This window comes from Suncus etruscus, chromosome 1 (genome assembly GCF_024139225.1).
Source record: "Suncus etruscus isolate mSunEtr1 chromosome 1, mSunEtr1.pri.cur, whole genome shotgun sequence".
In the NCBI taxonomy this organism is placed as follows: domain Eukaryota; kingdom Metazoa; phylum Chordata; class Mammalia; order Eulipotyphla; family Soricidae; genus Suncus; species Suncus etruscus.
The window spans coordinates 59,790,599-59,806,561 of record NC_064848.1 but is presented as its reverse complement, the minus strand read 5'-3'; the positions used below and the strand labels follow the sequence as shown (position 1 = coordinate 59,806,561).

Below are 15,963 nucleotides of genomic sequence, written 5' to 3'. Positions count from 1 at the left end.
TCTGAGCACATAGCCAGGATGATCCCTGAGCGTCACCAGGTATGGCCCAAAAACAAAAAACAAAAAATAAGAAGAACCTGTGGTGCCGGAGAGATGGCATGGAGGCAGGGTGCTTGCCTTGCATGCAGAAAGACAGGGTTTGAATCCCGGCATTCCATATGGTCCCCCAAGCCAGGAGCGATTTCTGAGCGCATAGCCAGGAGTAATCCCTGAGGGTCACTGGGTATGGCCCCAAAACCAAACCAAAACAAAACAAAAAAAAAGAAAAGAAAAGAAAAAAGAAAAGAAACTGTACTGGGGAACACAGACTTGATGGAGAGGGGCTCTGGGACTCATCAGGAACTGGACATATTCTGTGTTTCCCCCTGGAAGGTGATAATAAGCAGAGGAGGTTCGTTACTGGGTTTTGGTACCCCCAAAAAATGCAGAGGAGGGGGCCGGAGAGATAGCATGGAGGTAGGACCTTTGCTTTGCATGCAGAAGAGACGGTGGTTGGAATCCTGGCATCCCATATGGTCCCCTGTGCCTGCCAGGGGCGATTTCTGAGCATACAGCCAGGAGTGACCCCTGAGCAGTGCCGGATGTGACCCCAAAACAAAAAAAAATGCAGAGGAGGGGGACAACCTCCTTTTTCCAGGCCCCACCCTCACCCCACTGAGGACAGCTCCTTTCTTTCTGTAAGCCCCGCACCGTAAGAGGGATCTCTTACTGAAACCCTTCCCACCAGCCAGACACCCTCTCTGTCCCATTCTTCCCCAAATGCCCCGAGGCCTGGGAACACCGCTACCCCTCGACGCCCTCCCCACTTCCCCTCTCCCTCCCCAGCCCCGCCGTGCAGGCCCGACCAGGGTGTGGGGGGCGGTGACCGCCCACTGCAGCCCGGGGACTGGGCGGTGCGGGGCTGCGGCGGGCGGGGCCCTGGGCGCTATAAAGGGCGCCGCCCGCTGCTCGCCGCACAGCAGCCACTCTTGCCCGCCTGCCCACCTTGACAGCTGCCATGGGTCGACAGAGGGAATTGGTGTCCCGCTGCGGGGAGATGCTCCACATCCGTTACCGGCTGCTGCGCCAGGCGCTGGCCGAATGCCTGGGGACCCTCATCCTCGTGGTGAGTGCAGGGCTCCCAGAACGCTTGTTCTCCCCAGTTCCTCTCTTCCTGGCCCAGGTGGTGGTTGGGGACCTTCTGAGCCCCTCTCCTAACTGACACCTCAGGCCGACCTCTGTCCCTGGAGGGCTCTTCCTCTGCCTCTTCCCAGCGCTGCCTGCTTTTATGACAGCTCCGGAGGACTGGGAGACAGCTGTCAAACCTCAGAACACCACTGATCCTTGGATCCCTGACCCTCCCAGTAGTGGTGCTGAGCCTGCAGGCCCGGGGGCAGGGCTTTTGGTTTATGTGGCCCCTGCGCCCACCCTTCACATCCTAGTCTCTCCACTTACCCTCCATAGTCCCAAAGCTCAGAGAAAGAAGCAGCTTCTATTCGGGGATCTGGGCCCTAAAGAATTCATTAAGCTTGCGAAAGTCCCAAAAGTTCCAGCGATGGGCAGGCCAGTGTGTGAGCGGTGGGGGGACGAGGGCAGAGGCCACGGGGGGTGCAGACAAGGCAGAATAGGAAGTAGAAAGACTAGGCGGGGAAGGGAAGGTGCGGAGAGCTCCAGCTGTTCTGTTTGTGTCTGCTGGCTGCACCCAGGCCCCCGTGGTTGTCTGCAAGAAGAGGTCCGGGGGGCAGGAGCCCCCAGGCCCCCTCCTGGCTCCAGGAGGAGAAGAGGGACACTCAAGGATCAGCCTGCTCCCTGACCGTGTTAGTTCCACCCCAGGTCGGTCCTGGCCACCCTGGGTCTGACCCCCCACACCGGTCATGGACTGCGTTTTCCTGTTCCAGTGACTCTGTTTGCACCAATATTTCCCCTGCGGGGGTGACTTCTGGCTTAATTTGGTCCTCTACAGTGGATGGTTACTTTTGTCTTTTAATTTTTTTTTCTTGGTTTTGGGGGCCACACACCCGCTGTGTTCAAGGCTGACTCCCAGCTCTGTGTGAGGGGTCACTCCCAGGTAGGGCTCAGGTGGATCCAGGGTGCCAGGGGATCACACCCAGGCCAGCCTACTTGTAAATCAAGTACCTTTACTTCTCTACTCCTCTCTCTTCAACCTGGGTTACTCTGTTTTGGGACCAGCAGCCCTCCCCTTCCACTTTGCCCTGTTGTAACTGCAGCTGGAGTTGATTCACCCCAAAAGGCTTGGGTGGGTGGTTAGACTGTGGGACCAGGTGGGCTGACACTCACTTTCAAGTCTCAAAAACAGGAAGGACAGAAACCAAGGAGGGCCCTTTACCCACAGCCTCTCAAAGGACTAGTGCCCTTACCACCGTTGGCACACTCTTTCTCTTCCTCAACACAGGAAGAGATTGGGGGTAGGTAACCTTCTTGCTGTAGAGCTGGTGTCTCCCACTTCCTAGGAGACTCATGGGGCCACCCAGGGCAGGGTAATAAAGCACATGGCCCTTTCTTCACTGTGTTTCCTGCCTTCTCTTCATTTCTCACCTGTTCTCTACAAAAGGAGCCATCTAGTCTCCTGCTGAGCCCAGCACCTAGGAGATCATTCTCTGCTTATCCTAGAACCATGGTGTTTGGATAAGCTGGTGTTGTGGTGGAAGTGTTTGTATCCAGGTAGGGGTGCGGCATCAGGTGTCTGATCACCTCTAGGGTTGCCCTGGAGGAGGGCACAGCCTGAACGCCCCCTGAGCACTATCTGGTGCACTTTCTTCAGTGGAGGGGCACCCAGATTCTGCTGTGGCCAGAATAGGGGCTGGCAGTGGAGCAAGAGAAATTCTTTCTCTGATATTCTATAAAAGTTGGAGGAGGGTATTGGGTAGGAGGGTGAGGAAGAGGAAGATTACTGTGAGGTGGTAGAACTGGCCCTGACAGCTTCTTCCTCCAAGGCCTCCTGGGAACATGCCAGGAAGGGCCCTCAGGCGGCCCAGCCTGAGGTCAGGACCTGCCAAGCTGGGGCAGAGTGCCCCAGACCCCCACGTGCTTTCCCCTCACCCCCAATCTCTGATCTTTGCTCTCACCTGGGGGGACAACCTTTGCCCTGATTGCTATTGCTATTCTTAAGGCTTGCCAGGGGTAGTAATTAGAAGTGCTCCTTGTTGACCACATCAGAAGTAAGGGACAAAAAAAAAAAAAAAAAAAGAAGTAAGGGGCATTCAGAATGCACAGGAGCTCTTAAAGCAGTGCTGGGGACTCCATAAAATCCATCATTATGGGAGATGGGAGAGATGTGGGAGGGCATGGGCCCTAAGAAGCTATTTAAGGGGTGCCTCTGGGTAGCTCAGGACAACAACCCTTTTCTTTATAGCTGGTACAGAAATATTTTTATAATCAGGGAAACAGGCCCAGGTCAGGTCATGAATCTTACTTCCTGGGAGAAAGTTTAGACCTCATCTTTTTTCCCTTCTGCCATTATCAGGAAAGGTTTGGAAACCAGACAGGTAGGTCTCTTCCTTGAGCACCTCCTGTGTGGGTGGGGTGCACACGTTGGTCAGGGGGACTAGAGAGAAAGAAAAACCTGGAACAGGGATATATATATATCAAGGGAGGTGAGGTTGCTGAGATGTTATTTGGGCAAGGTCAGAGCACTAGATAAAAGCCTAGATATAAGTGGCCCCTAGATATCCCAGATCCCTGAGAGGTAGCTTCCACCAAAGTTTTGTGCATAGCCTTCTGCCTACCCCATGGTTCCCCTAAAAGAGGGAGGCAGCTGAGGAGATGGGGGAGAGCCTCAACGGGTCTCTGAGATGGGGAGAAAGGATGCTAAGAAAGTGTTGAGCTACACTCAGTATCTTGGGCTTCAAGACACTCCTGGGATGGGTTCAGCATCTTCCAGCCACGACTCCATGGACTCTGCTTCAGGCCCTGTTTAGTCTGTGTTCACCCCTGCTCAGGGTGTGTTTGGGTTCCATTCCTGAAGAGCCTCACATGCTACCCTTAAAAGTCGGTGGACACTGGGCCCGGGAGAGATAGCACAGTGTTGTTTGCCTTGCAAGCAGCTGATCCAGAACCTAAGGTGGTTGGTTCGAATCCCGGTGTCCATATGGTCCCCCGTGCCTGCCAGGAGCTATTTCCTGAGCAGATAGCCAGTAGTAACCCCTGAGCATCGCTGGGTGTGGCCCAAAAACCAAAAAAAAAAAAAAACAAAAGTCGGTGGACACTCTTGGTTCTGGCCCTGCCCTCGAAGCATTTTTGAGGCTCTATGGGGTCTGATGCATGGGGTCTTTTCTTGTTCTCTTTCCTTGCTCAGATGTTCGGCTGTGCTCTGTGGCCCCAGGTTGTGCTCAGCCGGGGCACCCACGGTGGCTTTCTCACTATCAACCTGGCCTTTGGCTTTGCTGTCACACTGGCCCATCCTGGTTCGCAGGGCCATGGTGTCAGGTAAGGACTGAACCCAGCTAGCACTCCCACAGCTGTCCTTTGGGGAAGCTGCTCAAGGCCAGGGGCTTGGGCCAGGGTCTCCGCAGCCTTTGAGCCCTGTTGGAACTGTGAACTAGGTCAATTGCTGCTTTTGGAACTTCCCTTCCTCTGCTCAGGAAAGATAATATGGGTGTGGGTGGGTGGTGAGATCTGGGCCTCCCTAACAAATTCCCATTTATCTCTGCTCAGGAGCCCACCTCAACCCAGCTGTTACCTTTGCCCATGTGCCTTCCCTGGCACGGGAACCCTGGATCAAACTGCCCCGTCTATGCCCTGGCTCAGACACTAGGAGCTTTCCTGGGTGCTGGCATTGTTTTTGGACTCTATTTTGGTGAGTGTTCCCTTCCTTACTCTTCCTTCCATGAACCTCTCCCCTCTTTGGAAGCTGCTGGCACTGGACCTATTAATGTAAGACCGCTGGGTTCTGCCCTGGCTTTGGACTCATGACTCAGACATTCACTTAGGGGCCAAGGTAGAGGGACCCAGTGGAACAAGAGAGTCTCAGGGTCTCCACCCCATTGATGGCGCAGACCTGAGATTTCTGGGAGGGGAAGACTGGATTCAGGCCTGTGTCATGATCTGCTCCTTATCTGCCACCAGATGCAATCTGGCCTTTGCCAACAATGAGCTTATCGTCTCGGGTCCCAACGGCACAGCTGGGTATCTTTGCCAACCTACCCCTCTGGTACACTTGGACATGGTCAATGGTTTCTTGATCAGGTATGGCCTGGGGTCATAGGTTAGGACTGGGGTTAGTCAAGGAGAAAGGATCAAGGTGCTGTGAGGTTGCTCCTGGGTTGGATGGGGGAAGGCTACTCCTTACTTAGAACACAGTTTCTCAATATTGGCAGATATCTATGTTCGAATCCTAGATTTAGGAAAAAAAGCCAATCATGGGGCCGGAGAGATAGCTTGAAGGTAAGGTGTTTGCCTTTCATTGCAGAAGGACGGTGGTTCAAATCCCGGCATCCCCTATGGTCCCCCGAGCCTGCCCAGGAGTGATTTCTGAGCATAGAGCCAGGAGGAACCCCCTGATCGATGCTGGGGTGTGACCCAAAGACAAACAAAAAAAGTCAATCATGATCTCTGGGGGAATCCTTCTGCATGTGGTAATTCTAACTCTATAGTACTACTGCCAAGCCGGAAGGAAGATGGAGGAAGGGGCCACGGAGATAGTACAGGGATAAATCTCCTTTTTTTTTTTTTTTTTTTTTTTTGTTTTTGGGCCCACACCCGGCGTTGCTCAGGGGTTACTCCTGGCTGTCTGCTCTGAATAGCTCCTGGCAGGCACGGGGGACCTGATTGGTCACCGGGATTCGAACCAACCACCTTGGTCCTGGATTGGCTGCTTGCAAGGCAAACATTGCTGTGCTATCTCTCTGGGCCCAGGGATAAATATCTTGCCTTGCATATAGCCAAACCCCTGACTGCATCCTCCTGCCACCTCATGGACTCCCCTGAGCACCATTATCTCATGGGAATGGACCACCCAAATACAGCTGGAGGGGTGTCAGATGAGGGAAGGAGGATGAAGTGGGGTCTGCTGCTCACGACTCTGTTTCTGCTGCACTGCAGTTCATTGGCACAGCTTCCCTCATTGTGTGTGTGTTGGCCATCGTGGACCCCCTACAACAACCCCTGTGCCCCGAGGCGCTGGAGGCCTTCACTGTGGGCCTGGTGGTCTTGGTCCATTGGCACCTCCATGGCTTCAACTCTGGGTTATGCCGTCAACCTGCCCGAGATTCGGCCCTCGCCCTCTTAACTGCTATCGCCGGGCTGGGGTTCGGAGGGTGTTTCACGTAAGTGGCAAACACCCCCCCCCCAGCCCACGTATGCCTGCCTCCCTGCCCTGCCTCAGGCCCCCTGACCACCTGTGTCTGTTCCCCAGGACTGGCCGTCACTGGTGGTGGGTCCCATCGTGTCTCCGCTGCTGGGGCTCCATCGCCGCGTCTTGGTGTACCAGCTCATGATTGGCTGCCACCTGGAGCCGCCTCCCCCCTCGAATGAGGAAGAGAACGTGAAGCTGGCCCACGTGAAGCACAAAGAATAGAGCCCCCCACGTCCCCTGTGGCCCCTTGCCCCCCAGCATATACACTGACTTTACAGGGGCCTACCCACTTCATGGATTCGCTTCCTCGTCCTAGGAAAGCCCCTGCCCTGCTGGACGGCCCCTTTCTGGACACTCCGGCTGGACGCTGTCCACTAGAACTTTTATAGGACCCTCCCCTAAGTTGGGCCTGGACACTGTGGGACCCGTTGTCTCGAAGAGGTAGAAATGGGTGGCCAGATTTTTTGAATGCATGTATGGAAGGAGCAAGTGTGTGGATTTAGCTATTCAGGACAAAAAGACTGAGTGGAAAGGGTTTCAGCTGGGGAATTCCAGGAGAAGAAATGAGGGGGGTTTCTATGTGAGTGAGGAAGGTACCTCGAATTGGCCTTTGGGCCCCAAGTGGAGGAGGCAGTGGAAAGTGGGGGCTTCTGAGAAGATGTGTGTCCTACCCAGGTTCCTAAGCCTCCTTCCATAGGTTTTGAGGGAGGAGGGAGGGTTGTGAGGGACCCACAGTCCAGCCTGGCTCTCTTGCCCACACTAAGTAGGAGTTAGGTAATGTTTCTAGTACAAGGTAAGTGTGAGGGGCTAGAGTCAGTCTAGGCCATAAGTTTCATGTTTGCTCTTTTTAAAAAACAGAAAAACAAAAAACAAACCCAAATATTATGGTAGATATTATAGTCTTAGGAATGGAGGTTTGGAGACTGCTTCTAATTGGGTTTTCACTCCGCTAATTGTTCACCCTTGATGTACCCTTTTATAAAAAAAATAAATAAATCTAAACGTATGTTTAAAAATTGCCCATTGTGCCTTGTCTCTTGGCTGTGCTGCTGCTTTTTTCAGGTTATTTAGGAGGTCCATGTCATAAATACTCAGGGAAGCTGGATTCCAAGAGAGTTCAAGGGGCTGATTGGAGATTTTGCAGCCTGGAGGCCCAGGTTGAATTCCCTGGCACTGTGGTCCAGACTTAACGTGCCCCATCTCAGAAAGGCCTCTCTAGCATAAAGCCCAGGAACCACAAAATATAAAAGAAACCTCAAATACTGGAGCACAAAGTGTGTGGTGTGGGCTAATATTTTGTGTCTGCCAGGGGTTCCTGGAGGGGGGTAGCTCACACCCAAAGAGGTTTCCATACCTCTGTCTCTATTTTGATCCTCACACTGTCCCAATACCTGGGAACCACCCAAAAGGGGAAGCAGCATTGAGGGGAAGAACATTCTTACAGGGAAGGGATTGTGATCTAACTGGGTGTGAGTTCCCTGGAGCAGGCTCAGTAATTAAGTGGCCCAGAACACAGCAGCTCACCTCATCCATACCTGGGCACAAGGCAGGTGTGGTCTCCCTTGCTTATGGCCCTCTCCACCCCTGGCAATCCTTTACAGCTAGAAGGATTAAATGAGTGTTCACCCACCTGGCTCTGCACTCTGAAGCCATTCCCTGTAGTGCTGGTGGAGAGTATATTGGAGGCTGAACTCAGGCTTCTCACAAGCAGAATGTATGTTCATTTATCTCCTCCAGAGGGCTCCTTCTGTTTATTTGAGGGGGGGGATGTTTTTGGCCAACAAGGAGATGTACTCAGGGATCAATTCTGGGGAGATTGGGAACCACACAGGGGTGTTGGGATTCAAACCTGGTCTGGCCATGTAAAAAAACAAATGGCCCTGCCCTGCCCAGACAATTCTCTGTCCCCAGAGGGCTCCTTTTGAAATCCCTAATGAAAATGGACTTGACTCTGATTCTGCTGTCTGGAGACCATCTCCAAACCCTCTAAGGCCCTTTCTTTGCCCTGTCTCCTCAAAAAGCTTCCGTCTTACATCACTTTGGGTGCTCCAGTGCTTTTCTACTCTGGCTGGACATCTGCAAAGGTCCTCTACTCCATTCCAGTTCATTTAACATTCTGATTTCCTGAAATGCCTCTGGCTCCAGGAAGTCATTCCTGCTCTTTCCTACTCTCCTAATGTTCTCAGTCTCCCCTCTACTTCTTCAGTCTAGGAGGGCACTTCTGTGTCTGTTCACATTTGGTGTTGGGGCTGACTGGTAGACCTGGGGTGATTCAGGGAAGCAAAGGGGCCCCAGCAAAGCTAAGTACAAACTCTTAGTCCAGGAATCACGTGGCCTCTCTCACCTTTTCCTTCCTTCATGATCCTCCTCAAGTTTCACAGAGCTAAAAGGGAAGGTGGCCCCTACCTCCCACGAACTTAACTCCTTGAGCGCCCAGGAGTCTTGGTGTTTGAAGACTTAGCTCAGCTCTTATTCTGCAGCCATGTGACAGATGAGGAAGCTGGTGGCCCAGAGAGCATGGGTGGTGAGTGCAAGGGTCACACAGCCAGTGACTGAGGAGGGAGAAAGCAGTTTCTTTCACCTCAGGGTCTTTCATGCATCCCCTCCACCCAAGTCCCCAGCTCCCAAGAGGCGTGTCAGGAATGTTAGAGGGATCAGAGCAGAGGGAGTGGCCCCTTCCCAGGCCTAGGGGGTGGAGGTGGGGCGGGGGAGGAAAGGCAGTTGTGAAGAAGGGAATGTGGTCCTGGAGTTTCATTCCAACCACACCAGTCCCACCCGTACCCCCCTGTATCCCACACCTGCTGACCACTGCAGCAGCTCATATTCTCCATCTCCATATTCTTCCTTTCTCTCAATCTGCTGCGGTGGATTCGGACCTGCCAACTCCAGGGGCAATGATTTTCTGGGGATACGGCACGTGACTCCCCTGAGCTGAGCTCCCATATAACTTCTCTCTAGCTGCATGAACTTGAGGTGGTCATTGTTTTGCCCTGGGGAAAAGAAGATCTTGGAAGGCAACCTGGGAAACAGGACTTAGCACAGGAGGCAGGTTTGAATTTATAGCAGAGATATTTGCTGGGGATCAAGGAGATGGGAAAGATATTGGAGGCTGTTTTTTTTTGTTTTTTTGTTCTTTTATTGTGAGAGGAGCAACACCTGGAAATGTTCAGGAGTTACTCCTAGCTCTATGCTCCAAGAATTACTGCTGGGCTGGAGCGATAGCATAGAGGTAGAGCGTTTTGCCTTGCATGCAGAATGACGGTGGTTGAATCCCGGCATCCCCATTGGTCCCCCAAGCCTGCCAGGAGCGATTTTTTTTTTTGTTTTGTTTTTTGGGCTCACACCCGGCGGTGCTCAGGAGTTACTCCTGGCTGTCTGCTCGGAAATAGCCTCCTGGCAGGCATGGGAGGACCCATATGGGACACCAGGATTTGAACCAACCACCTTTGGTCAGAATCGGCTGCTTGCAAAGGCAAACACTGCTGTGCTATCTCTCCGGGGCCCCTCTTTAACATTTCTGGACCCCTCAATGATCCTCTTTTTTCTCTCTCCCTCCCTCCCTGCTGTGCTATCTCTCTGGGCCCCAGAACCAATTTCTGAGTGGAGTGCCAGGAGTAACCCCTTGAGCGCTGCTGGGTGTGACCCAAAAACGAAAAGCCAAAAAAAAAAAAAAAAAAGAAACAAGAAAAGGAATTACTGCTGATGGTGCTCAGGGACCATATGGGATGCCAGGAACAAACTTGGGTGGACCATGTGGAAGGTCGGGGGCCCAACCCTCAATACTACTCCTCTAGTCCCTGGAGGCTGTTTTTAAGGTTCTTCTGCCTCAGATTCTTTCCTAGAATTCTCCAGTATTTCTATGTTTGGGGGGGGGAAAAGGGATGGTGGTGTCTGGTCTGGATCATTTGTGCCTTGACTGGAGGAGAATTTGGGGGAGGGGGGGCAGAGGGAAGGGAAATGTAGGGCAGAGGCCAGACCCCAGCCAGAGAAAGAGGGGTCAGAACAGGCTGGTGGGGCACAGTTCCACACAGTAGCTGTGAGGAAACCCCCCTCCATGGACAGAAGGCAAAAGGGGATAACTCTCTCCCCTCCACCACATGGCGGACTCTGCATCCTATACCCCCTGCCCTTCTGAGTGCTAGAAAAAAAAAATCCTTCTTTTTCTTTAGGGAAGTCTTTTTCATTGATTCTTTTCCCCTGGGATGGACCCTAGAGAAGTGATTCTACAGGGTGACCATTGGACCCTCCCACACCCACCCCAGCCCCTGACCTCACCCCTTGCCATGAAACCCAAGCTCAGTTCCTGTTCCATTGTGTGCCTGAGCTGTGTGTACATGGGCAGGGGCTCCTTCCTCTGGGTTTCTGGGTGTGCCTGTCCTCTAAGCCCAGTGCTCTTGCTGCTGTCTGGCCACAGCTCCTGTCCTACATGTCCACTGGGTCTCAGCTTGTCCTATGTGTGCTTCTAAAGGAATATCTAGTGTGCCCCCAGAACCTGCCCCACAAGGCCCACTGAGCTGACTCATGGCACGCTTCCTTGCCTCCTCTTAATCCCCAGGCAACCCAGGTAACTAGCTCCCCTCCTCTCACAACTGACTTTCTTCCATGAATTTGTTTGTCTGAAAACTGGGTGGGGCCCCCCCAGGCTTGGGGAAACTTGGGTGAGGTAGTGTTGGGTGGGGTGGGAAGGGGAGAGAATAGACAATCTTCCAACAACGTATGGGACCCCAGAGGTCAGAGATGGCCCTCAGGGGCCCAAGGGGAAGGTGTGGTGGCCTGGGTGGGGCCAAGTCCTTGCCCACAAAGAGGAGGGAACATGCCCATAGGGCAGGGCAGCTGGCAAAGCTCTGAGAGAACACCCAGATCTCAGGGTTGGAAGGGGGTGCAGTTGCTTAGTGACTGGGATCCCTCTTTAGAGTCCTTCTGTCTCACTCTCAGGGTCTCAGTCTTTTGTCCTATTTATTTATTTATTTAATTTTATTTTTTGGTTTTTGGGTCACACGTGGCAGTACTCAGGGGGTCCACTCCAGGCTTTGCACTCAAAAATCATTCCCTGGCAGGCCTCGGTGACCAATATGGGATGCTGGGGCACTGAACTGGGTTGCCAAATGCCCTACCTGCTGTGCCTATCACTCCTGTTATATTTATTTTTATGAGATGGGGCATATATCTGGTGGTGCTCAGGGGTTACCCCTGGCTTTGTACTCTAGGAATGACTTGTGATTGCTGAAGATCCAAATTTGGGTCTGCTGTGTGCAATTCAATTGCTTTACTAGCTGTGGCTATCATTTGCCCCTCAGGGTTTCAGTCTTCAGTGCCAGCTGACATGAGGTCTAATGGAGAGGCTGCTACCAGAATGCACACTTCTCTTTGTGAGATGGGAAAACTGTCTCATGTAGGGTCTCCATAGCAAGGCAGCCATACCTAGAGTCAAACTCCATTCTCTGCTTCCCTCTTCTTTTTTCATTTTTTTCCAGCCACACCTAGTGATGCTCAGGGGCTACTCCTGGCTATGCACTCAAAAATTCCGCCTGGCTCGGGGAACCATATGGGACGCTTGGGGATCGAACAGATGCCTTATGGCCTGTGCCACCGCTATGGCCCCTTCCCTCTTCTTTCTTATGCCTTCTGTCCTTGCCCAGCCCTTCTACAGAGCAGAGAGCCTTGGATATGCGGAGGGCATGGGCCTGGTTTCATATGCCATGTGTGTCTCCATTTGCCCCACATCTCATAGCCTGATCAGGACTCAGGAGCTGATCCTCAATGGGCTGTATCCCCAGGAACTCCCTCTTGCTCACCTGGAAATGTGGATGGGGGCCAAGGTAGTGAGTGCTTTTAAAATAAAAAAAAATGGGTGGGGGGCTAGTACTTAGGGGTTCCTCCTGGCTCTGTACTCAGAAATCATTCCTGAAGGCTCGGAGGACCATATGGATGCCCAGAGATTGAACATGGGTCTGTCCCTGGATGGGCCACGTGCAAGGGAAATGCCCTACCATTGTGCTATCACTCTGGCCCATAAATAACTTTTAAATTGAATAAACGTGATACTGTATTTGTTAACACAAAATTGGTTCATGATGAGTTTGTCATAAAATGTCCAGTACTCCATCCCTTCACCTGTTATTACTGTCCCCAGTTTCTATCCTCTCCCTTTCTCACTACCAGGGCCTCTATGGCAGACATTTTTCTTTTCTTTTCATTTTTTTTTTTATAATTCTTTATTTTAAGCACAGTGGTTACAAACATGATCATAATTGGGTTTCAGCCATAAAATGCACACCCCCCTTCACCACTGCAACTTTTCTGCCACCTTTAACCCCCATTTCCTACCTCCCTTACCCCCTGCCCTATCACTCAAGACAGGGTATTGTATTTCCTCTCTCTATTATTGTCATGATGCTGTTAGTTTAGTTTTTCCTCTAACTGTACTTACTCTCTTAGTCCTTATAGACTCATCTCTATAGTCCTCTTGGGTGCTATTATTTATATTGTGTTTTCTTTTTCTTTTTTTTTCTTTTTTTGGGTTTTTGGGCCACACCCGGTTTGACGCTCAGGGGTTACTCCTGGCTATGTGCTCAGAAAATCGCCCCTGGCTTGGGGGGACCATATGGGACGCCGGGGGATCGAACCGTGGTCCTTCCTTGGCTAGCGCTTGCAAGGCAGACACCTTACCTCCTGCGCCACCTACCCGGCCCCGTGTTTTATTTTCTTAAATCCACAGATGAGTGGGGGACTATTCTGTGCTTATCTTTCTCCCTCTGACTTATTCTCTCAACATAATATGTCTCCAAAACCATCCAGGTATAAGCACATTTCGCAACTTAAATTTTTTCAAATATCTGCATAGTATTCCATTGCATAGATGTACCTCAGTTTCTTTAGCCACTGTTGTTGAGCATCTGGGTTGTTTCCAGATTCTGCCTATTGTAAATAGTGCTGCTATGAACATAGGAGTGTAGAGGGCATTGTTATATTGTGTTTTTGTGGCTCTAGCAAAAATCCCTAGGAGTGATATTACTGGATCATATGGAAGCTCAATGTCCAGATTTTATTTTATTTTATTTTTTTGGATGTTAGGTCACACCCAGCAGTGCTCAAGGGTTACTCCTGGCTCTACAATCAGAAATCGCCCCTGGCAGGTTTGGGGGACCATACAGGATGCTGGGATTCGAACCATCGTCCTTCTGCATGCAAGGCAAACATTCTACCTCCATGCTATCTCTCCGGCCCCAATGTCCAGATTTTATATAAATATCCATATTATTTTTCAAAAAGGCTAGACTAAACACATTTTCACAAGTACTGTATGAGAGTTCCTTTCTTCCCACATCCATGCCAGCAGTGGTTATTCTTGTTCTTTGTGATGTGTGCCAGTCTCTGGCATGAGATGATATCTCATTGTTGTTTTGATTTGCATCTCCCTAATGATTAATGATGTGGAGCATTTTTTCATGTGCCTTTTGGCTGTCTGTATTTCTTCTTTGAGGAAAAGTCGTTAATTTCTTTTCCCCATTTTTAAATGAAATTAGATGTTTTTTCTTAAGTTCTGTCAGTACTTTGTATATCTTAAATATTAGCCTCTTATCTGATGGGTGCTGTGTGAATAGTTTCTCCCATTCTGTGGGTGACCTTTTTACCTTCGTCACTGTTTTTTTTGAATTGCAGAAGCTTCTTGGTTTAATGTAATCCCATTTGTTTATCTTTGCATCCACTTGTTTGGACAGTGGTGTTTCTTCCTTGAAATGCCTTTAGTTTGTCATGGAGTGTTTTGCCTACATTTTCTTCTATATACTGTATAGTTTTGGGTCTGATATCAAGGCCTTTAATCTATTTTAATTTGACCTTTGTGCATGGTGTTAAATAGAGGTCTGAGTTGCCTTTGTTTTGTTTTGGAGCCAAAACCATATGGGATGCTGGGGATCAAACCCGGGTTTGTCCCAGGTTGTCTGCATGCAAGGCAAAAGCCCTACTACTGTGCTATCACTCTGGCCTTGTCTTTGTTCCACTACCAAACTGTTTTAATGATTATTGCTTTGTAAAACAATTTTTTGTGTTTTTTTTGGGTCACACCCTGGCAGTGCTCAGGGGTTATTCCTGGCTCCAGTCTCAGAAATTGCTCCTGGCAGGCACAGGGGACCATATGGGACACCGGGATTCGAACCGATGACTTCCTGCATGAAAGGCAAACACCTTACCTTCATGCTATCTCTCCAGCCCTGCTTTGTAATACAATTTAAGGTTGGAGAAAGTGGACAGCTGGAGAGATAGTATAGCAGTAGTGTATTTGCCTTGGACACAGCTGACCCAGGACAGATGGTGGTTTAAATCCCAACATCCCATATGGTCCCCCAAGCTTGTCAGAAGCGATTTCTGAGTGCAGAGCTAGGAATAACCCCTGAGTACCACCAGGTGTGACCCAAAAACCAAAAAAAAAAAAAAAAAAAGTTGGAGAAAGTGATGCCTCCCAAGATATCTTATCTTTCCTCTGGGCTGCTTTAGCTATCCTTGGCCGATTATTGTTCCAGATGAAGTTTAGGAGTGTTTGATCCACTTCTTTGAAGAATGTCATCGGTATCCTTAGAGGGATTGCATTAAATCTATACAATGCTTTGGGGAGTATTGGCATTTTAATGATGTTAACCCTCCCAATTTATGAGCAGGGTATATGTCTTCATTTGAAGCCATGTTTTTTTTGTTGTTGTTGTTGTTGTTGTTGTTGTTCTTAGGTGTTTTTGTTTCTTAGGGGCCACACCCGGTGTTGCTTAGAGGTTACTCCTGGCTATAAGGTCAGAAATCGCTCCTGGCTTGGGGGACCATATGGAACGCCAGGGGATTGAACCTCGGTCAGTCTAGGTTAGCATGTCCAAGGCAGATGCCCTACCACTTACACCACCGCTCAGGCCCCTCTTGAAACAATATTTATAGTTTTCTTTGTATAGGTCCTTCACTTTTGTTTTGTTTTTGGGCCACACCTGGTGGTGCTCAGGGGTTACTCCTGGCTATCTGCTTAGAAATAGTTCCTGGCAGGCACGTGAGACCATATGCAATGCTGGAATTTGAACCAACCACCTAGGTCCACCTTAGGTCCTGGATCGGCTTTTTTGTTTGCAAGGCAAACACCGCTGTGCTATGCTATCTTTCCGCCCCGGTCCTTCACTTCTTCTTTTTTTTTTTTTTGGTTTTTGGGCCACACCCGGTGACGCTCAGGGGTTATTCCTGACTATGCGCTCAGAAATCGCCCCTGGCTTGGGGGGGGACCATATGGGACGCCGGGGGATCGAACCGCAGTCCGTTCGTCCTATGCTAGCGCTTGCAAGGCAGACACCTTACCTTTAGCGCCACCTTCCCGGCCCCCACTTCTTTAATTAAGTTGACTTCAAGGTATTTGAATTTATGTGCTGTTGCTGTGAATAGGATTTTTGTTTGTTTGTTTTGGGTTTTTTTGGGGGGTCATCTCCCCAAAAAACCCAGGGTGCTTACTCCTGGTTCTATGCTCAAGGATCAGTACTGGCAGGGCTCAAAGGACCCTATGCTGTGCCAGGGATCAAACCTGGGTCGGCTGCATTCAAGGCAAACACCTCACTTCATCTCATTCAAGACAAATACTATAGCTCCAGGCCCTGGAGTCATTTCCTTAGTGGAAAGTCACCTCCAGACTACAGGCGCTGAGACAA

The 15,963-nt window shown here is 50.6% G+C and overlaps 1 protein-coding gene across 1 annotated transcript; it reads left to right on the top strand.

Moving 5' to 3' along the window:
* Window positions 1-997: 997 nt before the first annotated feature.
* AQP3 (aquaporin 3 (Gill blood group)) lies at window positions 998-6,514 on the top strand. The gene is given in 9 exon segments (XM_049773951.1): window positions 998-1,105; window positions 4,295-4,418; window positions 4,654-4,724; window positions 4,726-4,795; window positions 5,065-5,073; window positions 5,076-5,179; window positions 6,016-6,263; window positions 6,353-6,372; window positions 6,375-6,514. Coding segments are annotated over 9 exon segments (894 nt in total).
* The last annotated feature ends 9,449 nt before the right edge of the window (window positions 6,515-15,963 follow it).